Genomic DNA, 24,035 nt, shown 5'->3' on the forward strand with positions numbered 1-24,035 from the left:
AAAATATTAAAAAGTAAACATTTTGTTTACTTTTTAATATTTTATTAAGAACCCCTTACAGGTACCGACCTTCTCCAGCCCAAACTCATTACGAGTGAGTGTTTCCTCCTTTGTAACTCTGCCAGCTTCTGACTGCAGCTGTGTTTCCTGCCTTTAGTTTTCTCCTCTGTAAACGAAATGCCGGCAGGTTTGAGATCAGCTGATTCTTTACCTTCCTAAACCCGGGGTTGCATTTGCAATTTTTTTACTTGGGTCATTGTCCATCTGTCCAATGAAGTGCCAGCAACTAAACCTGAGATCTGTACACTTCATTTAGGATTCATATGTCTGCTTATGTCAACACCAGCGACTCATATCTGTGTCACTGCTTCACCACAGGTTCGAGTCCTGTGCTGTTAGTCTAATCAGGCCATTACTTGCGGTGAACCCTCAGTATTTTTCTCTTGCCTCGTTATCTGCGAGTGCAGACACTTACGTGTACACTTTAAGGACAAAATCTTTCTCCTCTTTGAGCTCTGAGATGGTCTGCAGCACGTCGCTCATGGCCAGGACCGCACAGCCATACGGTCGACGGTACTGGACGTGCGGAGGACCCTTCTTACTGTCATTCAGCAGCATTCGACCTGTAACCAGAAGCGTGTGCGTCACATAATGAGAAAGGCTCCTGTTCCATTCATACGACAGCATTCATTTCTTTCTATTTTAATCTGAATGGTATTTCAGGTTAATAAAGGTGCACATTATAAACTTGACAAAGTTATTCTGTTATTTCAGGCATTTCTGCAGGAATTGTTTCCACCTACATAACATAACATAACTTACCTGTCCTGATAACTTGTGAGACAATATAGAGATCTCTCTTCATGTCTTTGTTACTCAGATCCTGTGAGAAAAAGAAAAAGGTATCATCATCATCATCATCATCATCCACCAGCTTCAGCTTTTCTTACAATTAAAGAAGGTTTGTGCTCTGAGTTTCTGTTCGTAACGTTTATGGACAGAACTCCGATGTGGAGCCAGGAGCTCCTGGATCACATCTTTTGCTGTTTTTTGCAGATGATGGTGCTGCTGGTCCAGTCAGAGGTGATCTCCAGCTCCAGCTGGGGAGGTTTTGCAGCCAAATGCAACACAGTTGGAATGATAATTAACACTTCCACCTTGAGGCACTGCTTCTCAGCAGGAAAATCGTGGTTTCTAACACTCCGGGAGAGGAATGATTTCCTGCCCCAAGTTAAGAAGCTCAAGTTTCTCTGGATCTTGTTCATGAGTTGAGGAAGATTGGAGCAGGAGACTGCCAGACAGACTGATGTGGATGCTGTACCACTCACTGAGCGGGTAGGTGAAGTTGTTATCGGTCGGTCTATGTTTCTCACTTATGGCTCCCGAGCTAAGAATAAGGCTTCAGAGGAAATTAGCTTCTGACTGGGCTCAGCTTCAGAGATATTTAGTTTGAGGAGCTTCATGAAAATTAGCCAGTTGTCCTGGGTTTGCTGGGTTTGGGAAGGCCCTGGAAGAGCTGGAGGAGGTGGCCCAGGGAGACAGGAGGACTAAGAAGCTCTGCTTAGACTGCTGCATCAGTGGATTGTTTTATTACTTTTATAAATATGTGTGTAATTTAGACATATATGGACTGATTCCAGCTCGGGTTGAAACAAGAACGCTCAGATTTAACCAGCTTAATCATTTAAGCACGTCTGGTTTCATCGCCCCTGTGACTTACATGTAAATCATGCATTCACCTTATAATACTGACTTCAATTGAGTTTTTGTAATTACTGAAGAATTCAAATAACTGCATCAGTGAACGTTGGGAGCTTTAGTGCAGCAAAAATGCATCAAACGATCTGCAGACTGATTCTGCTGCAGAGCAACAGGGGGCAATGCTTCCTCACTTTTAGATCCTCAGTTTTTCAACTGTTCCCTTCTTAAATTACACGAAACACCATCACTGCACCACGAGTTTCATTAAACGCGTGTGTGTGTGTGTGTGTGTGTGTGTGTGTGTGTGTGTGTGTGTGTGTGTGTGTGTGTGTGTTGTTACCGTGAAGAGGGCACACAGCCGGTCCACCTTCTCTGGATTCTTTGGACCTCCGTTCTTGTTCAGTCTCACCATGAACTTCTCACTGAAACAACACAATCAACGGCCACTTTGGTTAGTTTTAGTAAAAACGATTTCTTTCAGTGAGATCAGGTCGTCACCGCCTCTGTGCTGCTTTATCGCTGATATTTGACCTGAGAAAAGGAGATACGGGAAACAGTGTGTGCCGTCTCTCTCTCTCTTTATTCACAGATTCTGCCAGATGGCTTTATCTGGCAGAGTCTGTGAATAAAACTTAAAAAACTTCTGTTTTTCTTTAAATGTTCCTCATATCAGCCACATGTCAACTGCACACGCTGCTGAAGCCTGAGGTTGAGAAGCTCTAACCGCTGGCAATTTACCCCCGGCGCCCTCTCTCCGTCTCCTCGAGGGATTTCTGAAAGAGATAAAAATTCTTTTGGATTTCTGCTCAAGCCTTTTCCCCGCGAGTACCAGCAGTGAGGAAACTCTAAAGCAGCATGTCTCAGCCTTTTTCGCTTCAGGGAACAGCAAAGTATTGTCTGCTGGTGTCAGCGACTCTGTTCTTTTAACCCATATTTATCCAGGGAAACGCGACGGAGCTGACGGGCCTTTGTTCAGCCACGTCGTGCCTCAGACACATTAGAAGATTTCTCAAATCATAAGTACGTCTGACAGGAGCGAGCCGCACATAAATCCACTGATACTCGCTGACTTACTGTCGTGTTCTTCTTGATGCCCGTCAGTCTTAAAGCAGGCAGGTCTTACATCACGCGAGGTCGCCTCAGGCCAGATGCCAGAAAATCGAGATGCGGAGGCACAAAACGGGAATCCAGATCGGGAATGATATTTCGACATCAATCAACAATATCAATATACAAATATTAGCTGACAGGGATATTCAGCCTTATATATTTGAGTGTTAAGCACAAACTAAAGTCTGAGTTTTTGGCTCACAGCGATTATTTGTACATCGGCGATCCTCATCAATGAAGGATCCACAGTCGTAAGAACGTCTTTATGACAGAAACGAGGAAACAGTTTTATCTTATGAGCTTCATGAACAGCCCCAGAGTCTGTAATGAACTGAGTTACATTTAAAAGGATGTTAGATAATTAGATACGAGTCAACATATCCCTACCACAGTCATGCCTGTTTAGGAAAATGATAAACGAGTGACCAAGGTTATATTTTAGCTTCTGATATTTTTACAGCACAGCAGAGAAGTCTGAGTTGGGATGCCTCCAACAAAACGGTCCGGCTCTTCGACTGCCAGCCAGAAAATCTCAATCCACGATCTTCTCCTGGTGGAGTTTCTGAACTGGGTTCAGTCAGCGAAATCCTTTTTTTCTGCCTTCAAAAACTGCTTGAGCAGCTGCCACTTCTGAGAGCACTTACCCACCTAATGAGCCCTTCATCTCTCCATCACCATCCGCTGCACTTCTCTGTATTTCCCATTTGCTTCATGCGCCTACAGACTTATGGGCATGAAAGACGGAGCAGCGAGGGCCTGATTTTCTCTGTCTGTTCCTTTATCTGCTCAAGTTCGGTTTGTACCTCAATTTTACAATGCATAGGACAAAAGTTTCCTGCAAATTAATAAGTGTAAGAAGTAGAAGAGCGATGGAGAACGTGTTCTTCATTCTTCTGGACAAGACCGAGCTGAGAAAAATCAGGACGAACGCTCTGACAGTCAGTCCTGGGCAAAAGGGTTTATGAGACAATGCATTAGAGTATTATCTACTCTCATTTTATTAGTTTTTCAACTGAAGCCATCACTTCGTTAGCACTGTTAAGTAAATCCCTTCCCTGTTTAATATGTTGCCTCCATTCCTGGCTCCTTTTCTTTAGACAACAGAAGAATGAAAGCAGCGATTCTCAGTGAGTCAGTCTCTCTCTGAGCTGCACTAGTAGAATATTTGCAGTCCTGCGTCAGTGTTCAGCACACGTAGTGAGGTGGCAGAGACGATGGCCTTTACATCGGGAAACTTCTCTGCAGCGGTGATAATAAGGGTCTGCTGAAGAGCTTGGCTTCTGATGCACCTGCTTCAAAACACTGAGGTGAGCAATGCTCAGAAATGGCACGCCTGGCTTTCAGCTCAGGTAAAGACAACAGAATGAAGGAATGAAGATGCTGATTATGTGGAGGTTCGAAATGCTGCCGATATCAGCTGACTGTGCAGGGAAGAGAAGTGATCACATTACGAGGTCAATCACAGAGTAGATTGCACATGCTGCCACCTGTGCGACAGATTGTTGTAACAACATGAATCATAATATAAACTCAAAAAATGCAAATTCTAGTTTTTACATGATCTTATTTCTATTGAAATGTTTGCGTGCATGGAGTGAAACCTGCGAGTGATCAGGATGACACGTCGAGCTACGTCGTCACACATCAAACATGCCCTCCCAGCTCACGGGTCTAATGAAGTGCCGGTGCTCTGCATCCACCTGTACGCTCGATTCACTCAACGCTCACAAATTTCTGCCATATTAGTTTGAAGTGAGGAGGTCAGAGCCTTGATGACAAACTAAAACTATTTTCTGCTGCTGTAATAAATCATCTCAAACATGAGCTGTTGGCTGACGATGTGTTCACACACCAATCGTTAGAAATCCTCTAACTGAACTTCCTCATTAACATAAACGGCCCAACTAAATACAGTATCTCATTATAGAACATTGTTCCTCATATAGTCTTTATTGCTCAGCAGATTACCCCCCGCCACATATGATAAGACTCTGAGGTTATAGTGTAAGGTAATACGCAAACAACAACGAGGACCCACAAATCCCTACAACACAGACACACACTGCGTCTGGCTCTTTAAATGGAACAATTTATTCTAATCCCCCAGAGACACTGAGGGCCAAACAAATACAACAAAACACAATAAATATGTATTTCTCCTCAAACAGTGGGACGCTGTGACTTAGTGGAAGATGTGGGGGTGAGGAGGCACAAAGAAAGACTGAGATATGGGTTTTACATTCTGCTCTAAATCCTGTTTTTGTTTCTTTAAATATTGTTGCTGGTTGTTTTTTCATTCAGTCAGAGTTTGATTCAAGGAAGAAAACAATGATATAATCGACAAAATAAGAACATTTTATTTGTTTATATGTTATGTAGGAAGAAGACGGCGTGTTCTTCCCTCATATTTATGCGTGTGTGGTACTGAGGCAGGTTATTGGCTGCTAGTTGGATGGGACCGGTCTCTTCCGGGGATCCTTGGGGATTAAGAGTGTCCAGCTTTCAGTTAGCCATTCCGGGTGTCTCTCATCAATTAGCAGCTGGTTCAGCAAAAGCATTAGAATGTCATTCAGACTGAAGAAGTGTAGTCGGATGATAACAAAGAGAGAGATGGTAGTCAGAACTGAGGGGCTCGAACTACCAGAAGGCAACATTGCAGACATAGAGGACAACTACAAGCACCTGGGATCCCACAGGCAAATGGGAACCATGAAGAGTGGCTGATATCCAGAAATCCTACCAGTGGCTGGACAAAGCTGGACTGAAAGACAGCACAGAGGCACTAATCATGGCAGCACAAGAACAAGCTCTGAGCACAAGATCCATAGAGGCTGGGGTCTATCACACCAGGCAAGACCCCAGGTGCAGGCTGTGTAAAGATGCCCCTGAGTCAATCCACCGTATAACAGCAGGGTGCAAGATGCTAGCAGGCAAGGCATACATGGAACGCCATAACCAAGTGGCCGGCATAGTGTACAGGAACATCTGTGCCGAGTATAATCTGGAAGTCCCGAGGTCAAAATGCTAAGATCCTGTGTGAGTTCCAAATACAGACTGACAAAATAGCATTGTAGCAATAGATGTAGTGATCCGAATGATAGCAACATCAGTCAGAAGGAACACAAGTAGCTGGAGAAGTACCAAGGGTTCAAAGAAGAGGCACTCACCAAACTAGGCGAGTGGCTCCAGCAGATCCCAGGAACAACATCCAAGATCTCTGTCCAGAAGAGCAGAGTCCTAGGAACAGCAAAGACACTGCACAGAACCCTCAAGCTTCCAAGCCTCAGGCAGAGGACCCGAGCTTCAAGGATAAAAGACCGCCCACATCAGCAAGAGGGGATTTTTTATCCACCGAAGTTATTTGTAACTATCCCTTTGGGTGGCAGCAGGAACAAGTGAATGAATCATACACATATGACAAAGACTGTTCACTAAGAGGAGGAGAAACACACACACACGGCTGAATTATTAACTTTATCGCTGCATCAATATGAAAGAGGGAAGATAAACAATGCAGATGCAATCAGAAGACGTCCTGACCTATCCAAACTCCTCCCAGCACACAGATGTGGGTACTTGCATGCATATGCAGACATAAGCTGCTGTACTGCACATTTATGTACGCATGCATGCACGTGTGGGCTTGCAGTAACCCACACACACCCACACACACACATATGCACTTTATGGAAATCCATTACTATTTCCACACCACTGACATTCAGTCTAAATATAAACATACTGTACAGGCAGAAGAGTCTCGGCTCAAGCACAGACAGCACTCACAGCCAGGACGACCTTTGCTTATCAAAGGAAATTTGTCCAAAGACACGTTAATAAAAATCACATATTGAGGCCGCTACCACATCACTGCACCGCAGACACACTTCATGAGGAAGGGAAAGAACAGATTTTTCACCTGTCAGGAGATCCAAACTGGAATCTTACTGCCTACTTTCACTTTCCTGCCTCCATCAGGGACTTGGAAATGTGTCAGTCATGAGGATTTTCTCAATATCTGATAAGAACAGGACAATATAGTAATTTTCTACTTCTATCTCCTACTGCTTCTTCCCCTGATGTACTGAGACCTTTTAGTTTAGTCTTTTTTTTACTAGATCCATCACTGTGTTATGAGCTTTCTGTCCATAAAGCGTTAACAGGAATCAACCACTGTGTCTATAGATTTATTTTTATGTGAGAAAAGATGAATCAGGTGTATAAAAGTTGGAGATAACCTCGCGTCAGTCCCGTGTTTGCGCACTCCTGTTTCTAAAGTCTGGTGAGTCGCTCGCTGTCTTGGACCAGAGGCTGGAGTCCTACATTACCTATAAATGTTACCAAGCTTCAGAAGCAAGCTGTGGAAGTGACAGCGATGGACAGATGTTACGATGAGAGAAATCAGCTACAGAAACATCCTCTGACAGCTGGAGTAGTCCCAGCTGTCACGCAAAGCAGCGTCTACATATTTTTCTGTATATTTCTATTTTATCTGAGGGGTCTGCAGGCACCGACTCATTTCTGGAGCTGATTTCTTTTTTTGGTGAACTCGTCAGATCTGGAAACAAGTTTATTTAATGCAGTAATCACACAAGAGGAAACACTGGATGGAGACGGTGGATTCACCGAAATTACCGCGACCACTCGCAGCCAGTTGCATCTTCAAAGCGATACAATATGATAGTGAGAAAATATGTGAGTCTGCACTCTGTTTGTGTTAATACAGTGATTAACTCTAATAAACTAAATTCAGAGTCCAGACTGCATCTCGTACACATGGAACAGAAACTCCTGTAAATTCCTGCAAAACTGTAAATTGATGTGGATGCTCAAAAATCCTTTTATAGAGGAATATAAGCAACGTACACGGAGATGGAAACAATTCTGTCTTTTCCCCAAAGACATGCGTTGCGCTCACTGTCACAGACTGACTCAGATTGTTTCCAACGTGTCGCCAATCTTTACATTTCTAAGTTAGATTGAAATGATCGTTCCTCTGGCGACCAGCTGGTCACTGCAATCTGTCATGAAAGCACAAATAATTCACTGCAACCACCGATCTTTCTGTGTCGCAACGAGGTTTCTGCTGTATTGGTGCTGTGGTATGATTCACAGCATTAATGCAACCCTTTTTCTGCAAAGTCACACAGACATCCAATTAATTAATATTCCTTCATCATTGTTGCATCGTCTGTATTATTATCAAACATGATAAACCATGCAGTAATAGGTTTTTATGAAACCGCTTTAAACTGCAGAAAAAACATAAACTGGGGAATACATTAAAAGAGTAAAAACTATCATAAATAGAAAAAATAAAAGCACAATAAAAAAGAAACTTATCACACTCTTAAAAACAGAAAAGTTCACTTCACATAAAGGAGGAATCTCTGGTCACCCACTGTTCCCAGTATCTGCTCCTCAATCTGGGACAGAGAAAAGCAAAAGCAGCGACTCACAACCTTCCAGTCAAAGGATTAATATCCAAACACGTGACCCGGCTGAATTATCTTCTATTACTTTCATCAAATTCAGTAGAGTGAAGCTATTTCAATTTAACCGATTTAACGGCTGATTTCACTGCATCACATTAAGCCAGTGATTCTGCACAGGCCTCTAACTACACCTTGCATATATTTACAGTATTATTTTAGATATTCAATCGACTCGAGCGAAGTGACTCAGAGTGAAACAGCCAATTTTCCATGACTGCTATCATTACACAGAACAGACACTCAACAGAGGAACAACAGCCTGACATTAAAGGAGCTGCTGATAAAAGAGGGGTGGGCTTCTTTGATTTGGTGTGAAGAAGACAAACGCGATTATGTCTCAGTGAGAACAGGATCCTGGGTCATGCCTCGCACAGCATTAGTTCATTTTAATCACAGATGGTTATTAGTCAGCCCTCTCTCCTAACATAAGCCCCTCCCATACAAATACACTGCATTTCATAACTAGTTTTGTTTTATGTTGTACTTGTTTGTAACATATGACAAAAAACATGTTTCCAGTAAACAAACATGCTAAACATATTTTAGTAAGTAAGTGAGTAATTTTTTTTTTTTACACAAGAATCAGTCACAAAATGCTTCACTGAGGTATTAAGACAACGCAAACACAAACGTTTACTGAAGGATCCCACGATTAACGAGTGCAAAGAGAAGCTTGTGGAACAGCCCACTGTGACAGGCGACAGCTGTACGTTCAGCCCATCTTAGTTTTCAGACGGGAACGTGGCGCCACAAGAAGACCTCTATCTGCAAACATACGGATCCAGTTTGGAGATAAGGATGGAGAAGATCGCGATATGTGAGGCCTCACCTCGTAATGCCACAACAGTAAAATCCAAGATTTCAAACTGATTTTAAACGTAACCAGAAGCCAGTGCAGCGAGTTACCTCGAATCATAATCTCTTCCCAAACCAACCACACAAATACGCTCAAATGAATGTTAAACAGAAGCCTTAATGACGCAGGACGGGGACCTCAGGCTTTACAGTGAAATTCCAGCATCTGACTTGTGCCTCCATCACTGCCTAAAACATGCAATCACTTTTCACACAGGTGTAGGTTTGGCTCTTTCTTCCTTAACAATAAAATTACTTGAGTTATCTTTTTCTAATATTTAAATTTGTTTGATGATCTGAAATATTTAAGTGTGACAAACATGCAAAAGGGAAGGGGACAAACACTTTTCACACCACTGTAGCCACCGTGTCAAGGTGTTGATGCCTGAACAAACACAGTGTGTAACAGTGGCACCAACAATCAACACTGATGTCCATGATGAGGATCCCTCAAAGCAGTGAGTAAAAACTACATGTCTAGAAATGAGTGAAACAGTCAAAGTCCAGCATTCGACTTGAACCTCAGTCTTCTGGGTAAAATTCCAGCATTGATGCTGACAGCAGGTCAAGTTTTTTACATAAGGAGGAAAGTAGCAGAGCTGTCTGCAACTCTTGAGGAGCGGAGACTCGGACAAACTAAGTGCAAACTGTGCCCAGGACAGACACAACTGCATCAAACCACCAACACAACAGCGGCTCTTTCCAAGTGTCTGCACAGACAGCCGGCTAGCAAAGAGCCCAGTGTGGTTAAAGCCGTCTGCCGAGCCCAGCAGCCAGAGCCTGAACCTCAGCAGTAAGAAAGGCAGCGGTGAGCAGTCAGGATGGTTTCTACCTGTTCGTGTTTTTAGAGTACAATCACCATGGCGATCACTTTGAAGTCTCTTTGAGCTTCTTCTCATCTTTGCTTTGAGCCGTCGGCTTCGTGTTCTCACTTTGTTTTTCTTGGCAAACTCTGTACTTTTCAGTTTTACATTAAGAATAAGAACTAATTGAAATTCACACCATCTGCCTCATTTTAGCCTTTGTGTTTACAAGAAATTACTCCAAATGACTCCATCCTTCATTAGCTATACCCACTTATACCCACTTAATCCTGTAGAGGGTCACAGGAGGGCTGGAGCCAGTCCCAGCTGACACTGATGGAGAGGAAGAGTGCACGATGGAGAGATGCTAGAGAAGGACAACCATTCACACTCAGATTCTCACCTACCTGCAAATTTCTAATTGCAAATGAACCAAACAAACACAACTTTGGAGTGTGAGAGAAAAGATTCACAGACACAGAGCTCAGCATGAAACTGTTTAGTCTGCTTATTGCTAAAACACCAGTTTTGCAAAATCCTGATGAAACACTTCGACCTGAACTCAAACGAGAAATCTGCAAACCCCAAAGCAGCAATCTGATGAAAGGCGCTTAAGCTTAAAAAGGAGGAAATTTGAGTCTTCTGCTTCCTGAACTCTTAAAAACTGAACTGTTTTAAAAAAAACGTTATTACTTTAGATTTCCTGACAATAAAACACTGTTTGCTGATGCCCAAAGCATGTAGGAGTCTTCAGTTTGCCTGTGGCGACTGCGAGGAGGGAAGAAAGGTTTCAGCTTCGAGTCAAAAAATCCCCACAGAGACACTGGGATGACTTTTGGGATGAAAACCAAAGAAAAGAGACGTCGCCTGCTGAGATCTAACCACATCACAAACCTCAGCCTCCACCTCAGAGGGATCCACACAGGCTGGTGCTTTAGTTGCACCGATCAGAGCTCCTCTCAGGGCAAACAGTCTCAGCAGCTGAAGCATTATTTAGAACGTTTCAGGCAGCTGTGACGCCGTCTCCTTTTCTGTCTGCAGTGCATGCTGGGAGTGTGAGTGAGTGTGTGAAGGTGGTTGTGAGCGTGTGGAGCTGTGGAGAGAGTTCGGGACGTTTGGACTGCGCTTCTTCTTTTGGATTTTCTTTTTTATACACGGTGCTTATTGGAAAAATGGGGCTTTGGTTAATTGCTTGGTTGTCGTGTCGCTTCAGCCTGAATGAATCGTTGGAGAGAGAAGTAACAGACTTGTTCAAACACATCAGACTTCCTCATGCATCTCCCAGTTTCCATGTTCCTGTTTCCCAGAGCTCCTTCCCAGTTTAGGTTCCTGTTAGTTCCCCTTGTGTATTTTTGGGGGTGCCTGTGTTTTCATCAGCTCTATAAAAGGGCTCACTTAGTTTAAACCTCCACCTGCCTCCGTGTCAGCACTCCTTCGTCACACACCGACATCGCGCTGCTGACGGTAACCTGGAAATAGCTCAACCTGATACGGACGAGGTGGCATTCCCCAAAAACTGATGCAAGATGCAAAATGAAGGAAAAGTGCTGAGAACAATGAGGTGAAATGCTTAAAGTCTGGCAAAGCCGACAGAGAAGTGGAGGAAATGAAGGTAGTGGACAGGCAGGAGGAACGAGAGCTGAAGCCGTAAATCAGAGCATAACTGCAACATCCTCAGGTCTCCGGAAAACATCGTCAGACTTCTATCAACAGCTTCAGACATGAGACCGTAGCCAAAAAAGCATCACGTTTCACTGAAACCCCGTCGCACTTCTGACTTAACGGCATCAGGCTAAAAAGTCTCAGCATCAGATCACACAGTCTCAGATAAAAGTGCCTCAGAGAGAAGCTTCCTGCCAGCCGGATTGTTTTCCAAATACGTCATCAACGTGCGACAGTGGCAGAACATGGCTACGTCCAAATTCAAGGCTGATTACATCACAGCTAAGCGATGAAGGCTGTCCAAATTCCTCCAAATGCAGTCTACAAATGCGTGCTCCTGTTCCCTGGATTTGAAGGACGGGTCGGGTGTATCCCTCGTGGCCCAGGATTCATTGCAAATCTAAGGTTGAAGAAATTTCTGGGAAAAAATGGTGGACGGTTAAAGCAAAACTTTTAAAAGTAAGTACTGAGTAGAGAGATGAGCTGGAGGTAAACAGATTTGAATGTTTTGAAAGTCAGGCACTGAGGCGTTTATTTAGTTCCTGTGTGTAGGATCGGGGAGCTGTGACTGTACATATGTTAAACTGTCTCTTTGGTTATGTTTGTAGATGAAAAATGAAACCAATAAAGTTTGCTGAAGGTCTCCTCTCCTCTGTCATCTGAGCATCTCAGAGGAGCAGCTCTGGTCATTGGACTCTAACGCTGAGTCAGACTTGGCTGTGAAAACAAGCTGCCAAGGTCAACTTATTTCTGGACTGTTGGTGTGATGGGAGGACGGAGCCTATTAGCTAGTTTGTAATGATGATACAGAGAGAACCAGAATGGGGAAAAGGGGCTGCTCACCGAGCTTCTTTCTTTCCCTGGAGGGAACACGTTCGCCTCGCTCAGACATCACACAGAGCCAAAAACGTCCTGTCTGCTACACATCAACATCCTCACAGACTCAGCTCTACATTTATTTCCCCCAAACACTCATAAACGTGGCCTTTATCAGCCTCCTTATTGACATTACTGCTTCTTCATGTTGGCACTGAGATCTCTGCACGAATGCATAATTGATGGGTATTCGTCAGGCGGTGGTGTGGGGGGGGTCATGTAATATTTACAGCAGCACACTGTGGCGTGGTGCTGTAAAGGTCCTGGGTTTGAATCCAGCCTGAAGACTTTGTCTGTGGACTTTGCTCTGCCTGTCACGGTGTGTCTGGCTACTCCCACCTCCAACAGTCCAAAGGGATTCGGTTAATTAACTCACTGCTGAGTTAGGCACCCCATAATGCCCCGTAACTCTCTAGATCCACAAAGACGCCGTAAAACACTCGAAACAAACATCTGTCGTCTCAGCACGAAGCCAAACTGCTGCTCGCTGATCTTCACCTGGTAACTCTTCCCTCCCACCCAGAGTCTGTCTCAAGTCCTTCCTGAACTCTTCACAGCATCTTTCTGTCTTCAGCTTCCACCACATTAATCCTCGGCTCCTCGCTTCCTCTCCTTGGTATCTAAAGTCATCCTACAGTCTACCATCCAATGCCGAACACCCGCCTTCTCCCCGACACCACCTTGCAGTCTCTTAGATTGTTTCTTCTACCTAAGATGCCTTCCACCTGTGTGCACCTTCCTCCGCCCTATCTTCCTCCCTCTTCATCCAACTTAATCCAGAACTCTTCTCACTGTTCTGACTCACACCCAGCTTGTGGGTCATTATTAACATTCAACATCAGTCCTGCGATTCCCAGCTTCAGCCTCATGATCCTGGCAGACCGTTCACATACTCTTCCATTAAAGCCGATTAAAAACTTCCTCTGGCCTCAGATACACAACAGAAACTAAATGTCAACATCATCAAATTGTTATTTATTATTTAGTTATGTGTTTTCAAACAAAAGGAAGCTGTATTACTGAATGTGTGTTAGCGTTTGGTTTATTTAAAGGTTTCTAACCCGGATCGCTGTGACTCACACATGCAATCATCAGTGATTCACTCATCAACAGATTCAAAAGATCAAATTCCCAAAATACGCAGTGAAACTTTTTCATATGTCAGCCTGTATTCAGAACTTTTTATAGCACTGAGTAGGCCCAGAACAAAAAAACAGCGAATACTCGGAAAAATAAATGAATATTCTCATGACATTTTCTATTTACGGCTTTAAAAAGCAACTATTGGTTGAACAAGTTTAATTTGGATTTTCTCTGATCCACACTGGATCAAAAGTATATAAGTCTAATATATACATACACCTACAGCAATGTTTGGTTAAGGTTAATATTAGCCGGGTTATCTCTCCCTAAACAGAGAGTGGGATCATCGTCCTGCTGGAAAACTCAGCTGTGTCCAAGTTTCAGCTAACGGTTGACTTGAGATGACGTTGAAGAATTTGGGCCAGGCTAAAACATTAAAGCCCCACCTGACAACATCAATGAAGAAAATCACAGGAATTCATATTAAAATTTCAATAAAGTTTAAATACCATTTCCTCTTACTTGTTGGGTGATAACAGCCTCCGTGCTCACTCGGTGTGATCAACACACTGATTTCTAACCAAAACATGGCCACAGTGTATTTATTACAGTCCTATAACTTATTTATTACTGTCTCACTTCAAAGCATCATTAACTTAACAATTTTCCCCACTCATGTCACCAGAGGGGCTCCACAGAAAGCAATTCAGTAACATATGAATGTCATTATTGGGACACAGGGTCACTTTTTCAGGGTCACATAGAGCTGAGGTCGTCTCCTTCAGGTTAGCATCCTAGCTTAGCGTAGTTACAGACTTTTTGTCTCTGTAAGCGTCTCCTTGCATCTGTTTCCTCTTTGCTCATTTGAAGGATAATTGCTCCTCCTGCTGTGCTGCTGACATTCAGCTTTACCTGCTGCTGATAATCAGGGTGTTTCTCCTGTGATGGCGTCGTGTCACAATGTCAAGAAACCAAACAGGGGACTGAAAATTCTGGCTGTTGTCCACAAATCAATATTGAAGTTATAAAAGAATAAAATGGCAATGAATGCTGATTGGTAGGATATTTATTTATTGTGAGAGACTATTAATGTTAAATTAAAAAATAATAATTATTATAGTGAAAAACAAACTGTTGTGGAAAATGTTTCTATGCAGTTTGACTTGACCGAACAGCAACAAGCTTTACAGCACAAATATGAAAAGACTAATCATCACGGAGCCGGTGCTGCGAAACATCAAACGAGTAAAGAGTGTCACCCACACTTTTTGGAAATCTGCACCTCTGTGCTCGACTGTTCAGCTGCCACCTACCTGAGGGTCTTTCCCTCTCTCAGGTCGTACAGGGAGAAGAATATGTCCGTGTCCTCGCCTATGCTGTTGTAGGTGAAGCTCTTCAGGTTGACCAGCAGGTGATGAGGTACTGGAACTCTACAAGGTTCCCCATGTCTCTGCCGGGCGTTGTCGCCCTAAAACACACAAAAAAAGCAGCCAAACAAACAAAATATATAAATACACATATTAGAATACAAAGACATTGTGTGACAGTCTTAGTAAACATATACACCAAAGCCTCCTGGCTGAACAGAAACATCTGTAAACTATGAAATCTTCTTAAAATATACCGTTTTTATTTAACTTTAACTTGATGTGTAAGTACATAAAAAGGTTTTTACACATATTACTGCTCAAAAACATGCATCAAATTTCTGGTTCTTTAGCATCAAAGTGATGCTGCTGCAGTTTAAATCTGCACACAGCGTGATGCCCAAGAGTCACACTCACACTCTGTGATGAAAGTATCAGCATTAGTAGGATAGAGTGCTGCAGAGCACAGCTGTGGGTCTAAGCTTGTAAATACTGTAGAACATAACTGTTTAAATGCTTTGAATTCATATCTCCATTTATCTTAATGATAAAAGGCACGAGAAAAGTTTCTTGGTGACATGAATGATATATGGAAATATTTTCAAGGATTCTCTTTGTGACCCAGTTCAGGCTCTTTACTCTGTAAAATGTACTCCTACTCTTACTACTACTACTACTACTACTACTACTACTACTACTTTGTAGCAGTTTTTTCTGCTGGAAGTATCTTAATTGTGCCCCATAAATCTGTTTGGGCCTCTGAAATGAGAAGTAAATGAGACACATTACTGCAGTACGTCCACGTACCTGTGTGGTGCTCTGCTGTACGCTGTGTCTGCTAGAAAGATGCTGCGAAAGAGAGACACACAAACTATTAGCTGAGGGGTCGATCATCTCTCTCCTCTTATTGTTTCCTTTTTCCCTCCTTGGTTCATCATCATTCACTGTTTCCTCTCCTCCTTTCCTCGCCTGATTTTGCTTCCTATTTTCACTTCACCTTTTCAGGTCTCTAGCCTCCTTTACTATCCTCTGTCCTTGCTTCATTTCTCATTTATTGTTTCCTCTTCTTCACTGTCTGCCCCAATGACTGTCATTGGTCGGCCCTCCTTTTTTCATTTCCTTCAACACTCAGTCCTTGCTTCTTCTCCTTTAGCATCTCCTTCTTTCCTATTTTCTCTTTGTTTCCTTTCATTTATTAACCTCTTCTCATTTTGTTTCCTTCTTTTATCTCCTTGTCAGTTTACTCCTTTTTTCACCATTTCCTTGCTTCCTTTCCTTCTCTATCGGCTTGTTTTTCTCCTTCATTGTCTAATCTCCTTTGTTATTTTTTCTATTCTCTTCTTGTTTCCTTTTCTATCCTATCTTGCTTTCCTATCCACTCTCATTTATCTGTCCTCTCCTTACTGTATATCCTCTCCTTCACTATACTCTGTCCTTGTTTCCTCTCCTTTTCTGTATTCATCTGCTTTCTTGTCTGATTTCATTTTCTCTTCTCGTTTCCTCTTCTCATCTCCTTCTTGTGTTGTCTCCTCGTCTCCTCTCCTCTCTTATCTACTTTATCGTGGTCCATTCCCTTCCCCTCATTGTCAGAAGATAAAAATGCCCCAGAGACTCATTACTCCGAGTTGTCTCCCTAAATCTCTCGAGTGTCTGTGTGTGACGAGAAGCAGCAGGAAGTAAAAACCTGTTTGATGAATCCGGGTAATAACTGTCAGCTGAAAGCTATCTGCAAATATTACAACCTGAGGAGGGAATTAAACGATGGCAGCCGTATCTCCTCATCTTCTTTATATTGAATTTTTAAAACCTGCTATTAAAAAGGTTGGGACAGTCGATTAAAATAAGGTCATGCAATAATTTAAACAAATTGTTTCTTAGCGCTACTCGAGCACACAAAGCTCTTTACACAACACGTATCAGTCACACACATCTTGGGGTGTGTGTGCGACTCGGAGTTCTCCTTCTTCAAGGATACGTTGGTGTGCAGACTGGGAGAGCCAGGAATTGCACCAGCAACCTGCAAGTCACTAGCTGCCCTGCTTTACCTCTACAACAATCCTCACTGGATTGACTTTAGATTGTACAAAGACAAAATATCAAAGTTAAACTCAGCTTTATTGCTTTTTGGATAAAGACAGCAACATATTGCAGACTCGCTGGGACGGGGCAGGATTTCCTCTTGAGGCACTGAGACTGGTTACTGTGATTCTGAACGCTGAACATTTTTCCTCTCTTCTGTGATAAACGCTTTTATAGCTGCTTTTCTGTCATGTTTCCAGGCTCATAATGAGCCAAATGTTTTCAGTGGGTGACATTTCTGGATTGCAGACGCGCCTACAGAGACGCTGTCTTGCTTTAAATAATCAGGTCAGTGTGTGCAGAAGCTCAGGCCTCAGACTGTCTTTGCATGCAGCCTGCTGTTTGGCTAAAAGTGAGCGCGGCCTCAGAGGGCGAGGAGCTGAAACTTCAGGATGAACCTGAGGTGATGCATCAACGCTCGGTATAAGACGAGTAATGATTTATTTTCAGCTGTGAATGATGCAAAGCTCCACCAGCAGTCCAAGAATATAAACACAGAGCAGCTACCAACTAATTCGAATTGCTAAACTCTCACACGCACACAGACTGACAGAGCCAATCATGTTATTACTGTTACCTGTTTCCTGTGTGTGTTTTAAGCATTATGCAATTTTTCCACATTTCTTTAAACATGCGAATATATTTCAACACTTATCTCTTTAAATTTCAACATTTTAATATGTTGTCATAGTAGGATTTCAAAGTCTGCTTTTAACCTGCATATCAAGGCTGTAAGTTAACTCTCAAATAATCCATCCGTCCATTTTCTTCCACTTTATCCAGTTCAGGGTGGAGGGGGAGCCTATTTGAGCTAATCTGAGCTTGATGTGAGAGGTGGGTACACCTGGACAGGTTGCCAGTCTGCTGTAGGGCTAATCATTCACACCTGACCCCGCTAACTGCACCTCTTTGGGCTGTGGGAGGAAGCCGGTGTACCTGGAGAGGACATGCAGTCCACACACACAGGATCCAAACCCAAGATGTTTTGGGTGCACGATGCTGACTGTTAAATAATCTCCATTACAGTCATGTGTCTATTTCAGAAGTTTGGCGGTGTGTGTGTAACAGCCGATTAACTGCTAATGTCAGATGTGCATTTGCATGCGACTGTTGGAAAGTTTCCTCTCGCTCACATTGTGTTCCCGTTGCGTGATTGTTTTCCGCCCGTGATGAATCTCGCACTCTCCTGCTGCTGCACTAATGCAAATTCATCACTGAGATCATTAAAGATGAATCTCATCACATCTTCTGTTTTCCTTCTTCATCTCGACCTTTTCAAATGTCACATTTAAAAACATTCATTTCCACGACTCAAAAACAAATCAATCAGCAGTAACTTTGTAACTTTCTTTCTCTGCCCTTCTTTGTCTGTTTGTTACCAGAAAGAACTCGCGGTTCTCTCTCATGCTCACTCTTCCTCATCTTCGATCCAACCATCTATAACTTAACCTTTTTCTCACTCCCTTCCTGTTTCTCCCCCTTTCTCACGTCCCATCTCCAGATCGGTCTCCAAGCAACAGAACAAAGGGGAATCACCAGGACTACGGTGTTTGGCTGGTGAAGCTATTTAAAGCAGGACTGATGTAAGAAAGGGAACATCAAGTATTACCGACAGACCATGAACAACAAAGAATGCGTCTCATGCTGCAGCACTGCACACTACCATTAATAGGCTAGAGTTATTTAATAGTTACATATTTTTTAAAGCAGCCTTGGAAATGTGACGCAGGTTATAAGTTATCCACAGACTCCAGTATAACAAAGATAAACACTTCATTTTTAGTATTTCCAGCAACAAGTTTAACCTTCATGAAATACGTTTGTGAGCATGTTTTGTTTCAGTGTTTAGTTTTTGGTTCGCTTCTATTGCTTATTATAGCCTACACAATCTAATTGTCCTGAGTGCTGCAAATTACAGGTTAAAAAATCTTGACAGGATTTTGTCTGCGGCATTGTCTTCATCTTTGTTAATTAGTTTGCTTTACACCTGTTGTCTGATCGACCAATCACATCACAGCAACTCAGTGCATTTAGGAAGTCTGACATGGTTGAGAAAATCTGCTGAAATGTAAAATTAGCATCAGAATAAAGAAAGGTGATTTCGGTTCACGTGCGTGGTTGTTGATGCCAGACGGGCTGAGCTGAGTCATTCAGAAGGTTCAAATCTGCAGGGATTTCGCCGCACAGCCACCTCTAAGGTTTACACAGAAACACAATTCAGGGGTCAGAGGAGATTGTGGCTGAGTGATTTGAGCTAACAGGAAGGCAACAGCATCACAAAGCTCAGATCATCTCATTTCTTAACCACAACAATGACTTGACCGTATTCTAATGGCCTCCACAACAGATCTTAGCCTAACAGATCACCTCTGGGATGTGCTGGAACACGAGATTCATGTTATGGATGCAGCTGACAAATCAGCAGCTGTGTGAGGCTGTCACGTCAACATGGACCCAAGTCTCTGAGGAACGTTCGCCTCAAGGAGTCTGAAAGTCTTGTTCCATGTGGCCTCACCAAACTCCTCCCACACCCGAGTTTTAGCTTCATCTACCGACCGAGTGGCGCTCTGCTTGCCCTGCTGGTACCCAGCAGCTGGATCTGAAGTCCCACTAACCAAGCCCGATAGCATGCCTTCTTCAGCTTGATGAAGAAGCTCCCTTCACCTCCGGGGTCCACTATTTGGTTTGTCACCATGACAACAGGCACCAACCGGCTCCAGCTCCTTGCAGCATCTCAGCAATGAAGGTGAAACATCTGCTTTAGGGAGCAGTTGGAGATCTCCTGGACCAGAATCTGTCCAGCATCCTTCCACGCCACCCGATCCAACTCACCACCGGTGATCAGATGACAGCTCAGCTCCTCTCTTTGCCCGAGTGTCCAGAATTAAAACTTGCTGGAAGATATTGTTCCTTTTACATATTTACATTTGAATATTGGTCAAAAATGTGAAATTAGTCGATGATGTCGGTGCCTGTCACAAAGCTCTCTGACATGTGACAAATGTCACGATGAAAGGAAAGCAGATGAAAGAAACTGAAAATATCTTTGACATTTCTGTTCAGATCCATCACAGCTTTACTCTTTCATATCTAAGAGGTTTTTCTTTTGCTGTTACACGTTCTAAGTGCTCATTTTGTTCAGTCACAGGGAACAAACTATCACTAAGGATTTAAAAGCTTAACTTAAAAAAATACAAAACAAGCTATAAAATATGTTTTCTGAAAAAACAGAAGATTGATTATAATGTTTAACTTTGATGTGCTTAAATCTCACATCTTCATGTGCAGTATTAATTATTCAACACATATTCACTCTGATTTATAAATATTTACTGTACTTATAGTGATTTATGAGTTTTCTCATAGATGATGACGGTTTGAAATTGTGATTATTCAGGACCTTGACTCTGCTCTTATTTCTCATGCTGTCTGCAGGCTACGACTGTCATTCACTCCATTCATTTATGATATTTAAAGTAGCACTCAAATACAACACAATAGCTCCAATAACAGGAGAAACTATTCAAATTTATGCTTTTGTGAACAAGTTAACAGAGGCGGGACGGTAATTTTATAGTCGGTGGTTCAGATCATCAGATTAGCAGTTTTAAGGTATCCGGATGAAGCCACCAGCAGAGCGACGTCAGATTTCCTGCTGGTGTTCAAAGTTTCAAACGTCGTGTGCATGAGACGAAGGTCACGTGAGCGAGAAACCTGTTTCTGGTAACAGGCGCCGCTCGAGGCCAGAGAAAAGATGAAAAGGGAAAAGGACGAGCAGCATGACGCGGAATCGAAACGCGTTTCGAGCATCAAAACTCTGATTCACTGCAGCCACAGAGACAACAAACGGCTCATAGTTATTACTCACGTTACAACTTCCTGATTCATCCTCGTATAGACAAAAGATTTTAGTCTAAAATGAACGGTTCAGTGAGATATCTGCTGATCTTCACCAGTTGCCACACGATTACTTTGCCAACTGTTGAGGCTTGTTGCTGTTTAAACCTCGGGGTCCAGCCTGCTCTCTGATTGGAAACTAAAGCTTCCCTCCAACTGTGAAGTGAATCTAGCCTGTAATCATCAAGGTGCAGCCAGCAGGTCTGTGTTAGACCCAGAAAATGGAATAAAATGTGCTCTCTCAGGGAGAAAAGCAAATAAAACATTAATCTCCGATAATTCCACGTCAGAGCTGTTCACTCGTTTGTTTCTGAATCAAAAAGCTTTCTCACAGTTTCACAGTAACACGACTTTATTAATTTATCAGTACGGTGACAAGCTGAGACCTGCAAATGCAAACAGTCAGTCACTGATATTCATGTGCACAAAATTCACTTCATGTTACTTTTATGTGCTAATACTTGAAATGATTAAATTATGTGAAAAATGAGAAAACTGCTCAGTTTGCAGCACAACCTGCTCATCAAATTCAATCTCCTGCTGCTGGTTATTTAACATCCTTCTCATCATCTGCGGATAACGAAAATTAAAAGAATTGCAAATAATATGCAGATTTTAGAGGATGCCTGATTAAAAGCTACAACCTACAAATGAGATGAGCAGCAGGATATTTTTGTCTTATTTTACACAACGTATCCAGGATGTGGGATCACTGTGTGCACTACAGCCGTCATGAATCCAGTGTGTGAGCAGGTGTGACTTGACTTACCATCTTATAAAGGTCTGACACGCTGATCTGGTCTTCATCAACCATCTCAAACTCCTTTCTCGGCACCAGGTCCAGACCGAGGTGTCTGAAACACAGAAACAAAGACGGAGAGCAGCAGAGCGTCTTTCATTTAACCTTCACAAAAAGCATTTCCAACACAGGTACACAAACCTTTCCAGCCACCTCTGCACACACAAGCGTGCACCGCCTACACACACACACACACAGAGTATATTAAAGTAATTTCAGAGGGGCTCTGGGGATATTGTTCCTCAGCATTATTTTCTGTTCAATCTCAACAACCACATCTTTCAGTTACAGGCCGGTGGACTCGCGCACTCGAAGGCGCTGTGCACAATGTTCTTCCGAATGAATAAGATGGCCTCTTAAACTGTGAATGAGAAACTAAACGTCCATCTTTGATGTGTTAACATGCACATCCATCAAGGCTGAAATCGGGTTAAATCTGGTTTGAAAACCAAACTCTTCATCACTGCCAACCACAGCTTCAAAAATGCAATCAGGTGTTTATGTATTTGTATATGTCAAGTGAAAGTAAAGGCTTGAGTGGAAACAGAAAATAAAAACACAGCCTGGGGTTTGAGGGTAAAGCTGAATGGGTTGTTAAAGGTTTCTAACGACACTATAATTAACTGCTTATTACTCATCTTTGTACATATCTAATCAAGTATGTCTGACGCTGCTCTGAAGCCAGGCGCTGCACATTTTTGGGCTGCACCAGCAGGAGCATGATGAGATATCTCTGATCCAAACGAGGGTCCTTCACCTCACACAGAGGTTCAGAGTTGGCTGCTGTGACGGTCGTCTGACTAAAGACAGCCTGAGGCAAAGGTTTGACACTGTGTGAAGTTCAGGATGACTCAGAATATCAGTCCTGCAACGACCCAGAGAGGAATGTAGTACTGAGCAATGATCATTTGGAGACTGGCACTGAGGAGAAAAGTAAAACACATCGAAGCAGCATAGATGGAGGTCAAGTCTAGTTCACGTGTGGCAGCAAAAGCTTGTTTGTGCCCTCCAGCTGTTCTCACCGAGGATGTAGCATGAACCGAAACAGCAGAAGGAAGTGCGTCTTTGCACCACATCAGTATTATCGGCGTACACGCATCAAACGTGTAACCCTGAAACCTCACATTCAGGCTGCTCAGACACACTAAATGTCCTCATGCTGGAGACACTTGACCCGACAAATGTTTGCCATTCATGGATTCATTGATAAGTTGTGTTCTCCATGCACACACTTCCATGCTCGTGATGCATCAGGAACAATGGAGCCATTATTTGAAATGATGAAAGCGAGCTTGTTTTCCTGCAATGCAACCTTTCACCATGAACTGGCTTTCGGGCTATGAATTACGTCTGCTGCTCTGTTACATGACACGTCACTTCTTTTTACCAGCTGGAGACTGAATTAGCAGAGAGCAACAAGATAAGTAGCACCTCATTAGCTCCTTTTTGGCCCTTTTGCAGCCTAAAATGATTCACTGAGCTGCTTCTCTCTTTAGCAAAGCCACTGACTGGACGAATAACTCTGCTTTACACTGATGTGCTAAAATCACATCGTCGGTAAGTAGTTCCTACTTATATCTAAATGTGAACTCGATTAAAGCAGCATCAGTAATGACTGGAAGCAGTCACATGACCTGAAACACCCCGCGGTACCCTGAATAATTCTTTTACTATTAATTATAATAAAAGCAGCACTTATTGCCATCCCCCTTCATATCACCTCAGTGTGCCTCGTCCCCTCTGACAGCAGAACGAAGCTTTAAATAACCTCTGAAACACTCCCAGTATTAATAACTCAATCCTGAAGCAGCGGCCATTTTTTCTCCATTTCATCTGTTTCCCATCAGCCTTTCATCGTGCTCTCATGAGACTTTAACAACCACGGCTTCATCCACCTGCCTCCAATCACACTTGTGTTTGCCCCGTGTAGGAGTCAGGGGAGCAGGCTGAGCTGCCATCAGCATGTAAGTGCAGCATGTGTGAATTATTATTCAGAAAACAGACTTCAAACTTCAAACATCTAAAGGGTCTTTCTAAAGAAAAAGCCACTAACCATGTGCTGCATGTGCTGTTTTAGCTTTGCTCGTTCTGCCTTTGTTTTGTTTGTAGCGTTTGTCCCGGTCAAAATAAAAGCTTGTTTTTTGTTCACCTCACTCGGCCTCCACTGTCTGCATTTAAGCGCTTTCTCCTCACGCCAGAAGTCACAACGGTGCACGTAACACACTATGTTGCCAAACGTATTCACTCACCCATCGAAATCATTCAGTTCTGCTTTGTGGAAGAACGGCTCGCTCTCAAGAGCTCAGTG

The 24,035-nt window shown here is 42.9% G+C and overlaps 1 protein-coding gene across 11 annotated transcripts in view; it reads right to left on the reverse strand.

Moving 5' to 3' along the window:
- The window catches only part of LOC113021787 (dedicator of cytokinesis protein 3-like), a 229,871-nt gene that overhangs the window by 46,444 nt on the left and 159,392 nt on the right, over positions 1 to 24,035 (reverse strand). For all 11 annotated transcript variants that reach the window (XM_026166510.1, XM_026166509.1, XM_026166507.1 and 8 more), the window contains 6 exons: positions 21,698 to 21,782; positions 15,760 to 15,801; positions 14,899 to 15,053; positions 2,042 to 2,123; positions 823 to 883; positions 476 to 623 (listed from right to left, as the gene is read on the reverse strand). In XM_026166510.1, coding sequence (XP_026022295.1) covers positions 476 to 623; positions 823 to 883; positions 2,042 to 2,123; positions 14,899 to 15,053; positions 15,760 to 15,801; positions 21,698 to 21,782 — 573 coding nt within the window. The remainder of the gene's footprint in view (positions 1 to 475; positions 624 to 822; positions 884 to 2,041; positions 2,124 to 14,898; positions 15,054 to 15,759; positions 15,802 to 21,697; positions 21,783 to 24,035) is intronic.

Source organism: Astatotilapia calliptera, chromosome 5 (genome assembly GCF_900246225.1).
Source record: "Astatotilapia calliptera chromosome 5, fAstCal1.2, whole genome shotgun sequence".
Taxonomy (NCBI): domain Eukaryota; kingdom Metazoa; phylum Chordata; class Actinopteri; order Cichliformes; family Cichlidae; genus Astatotilapia; species Astatotilapia calliptera.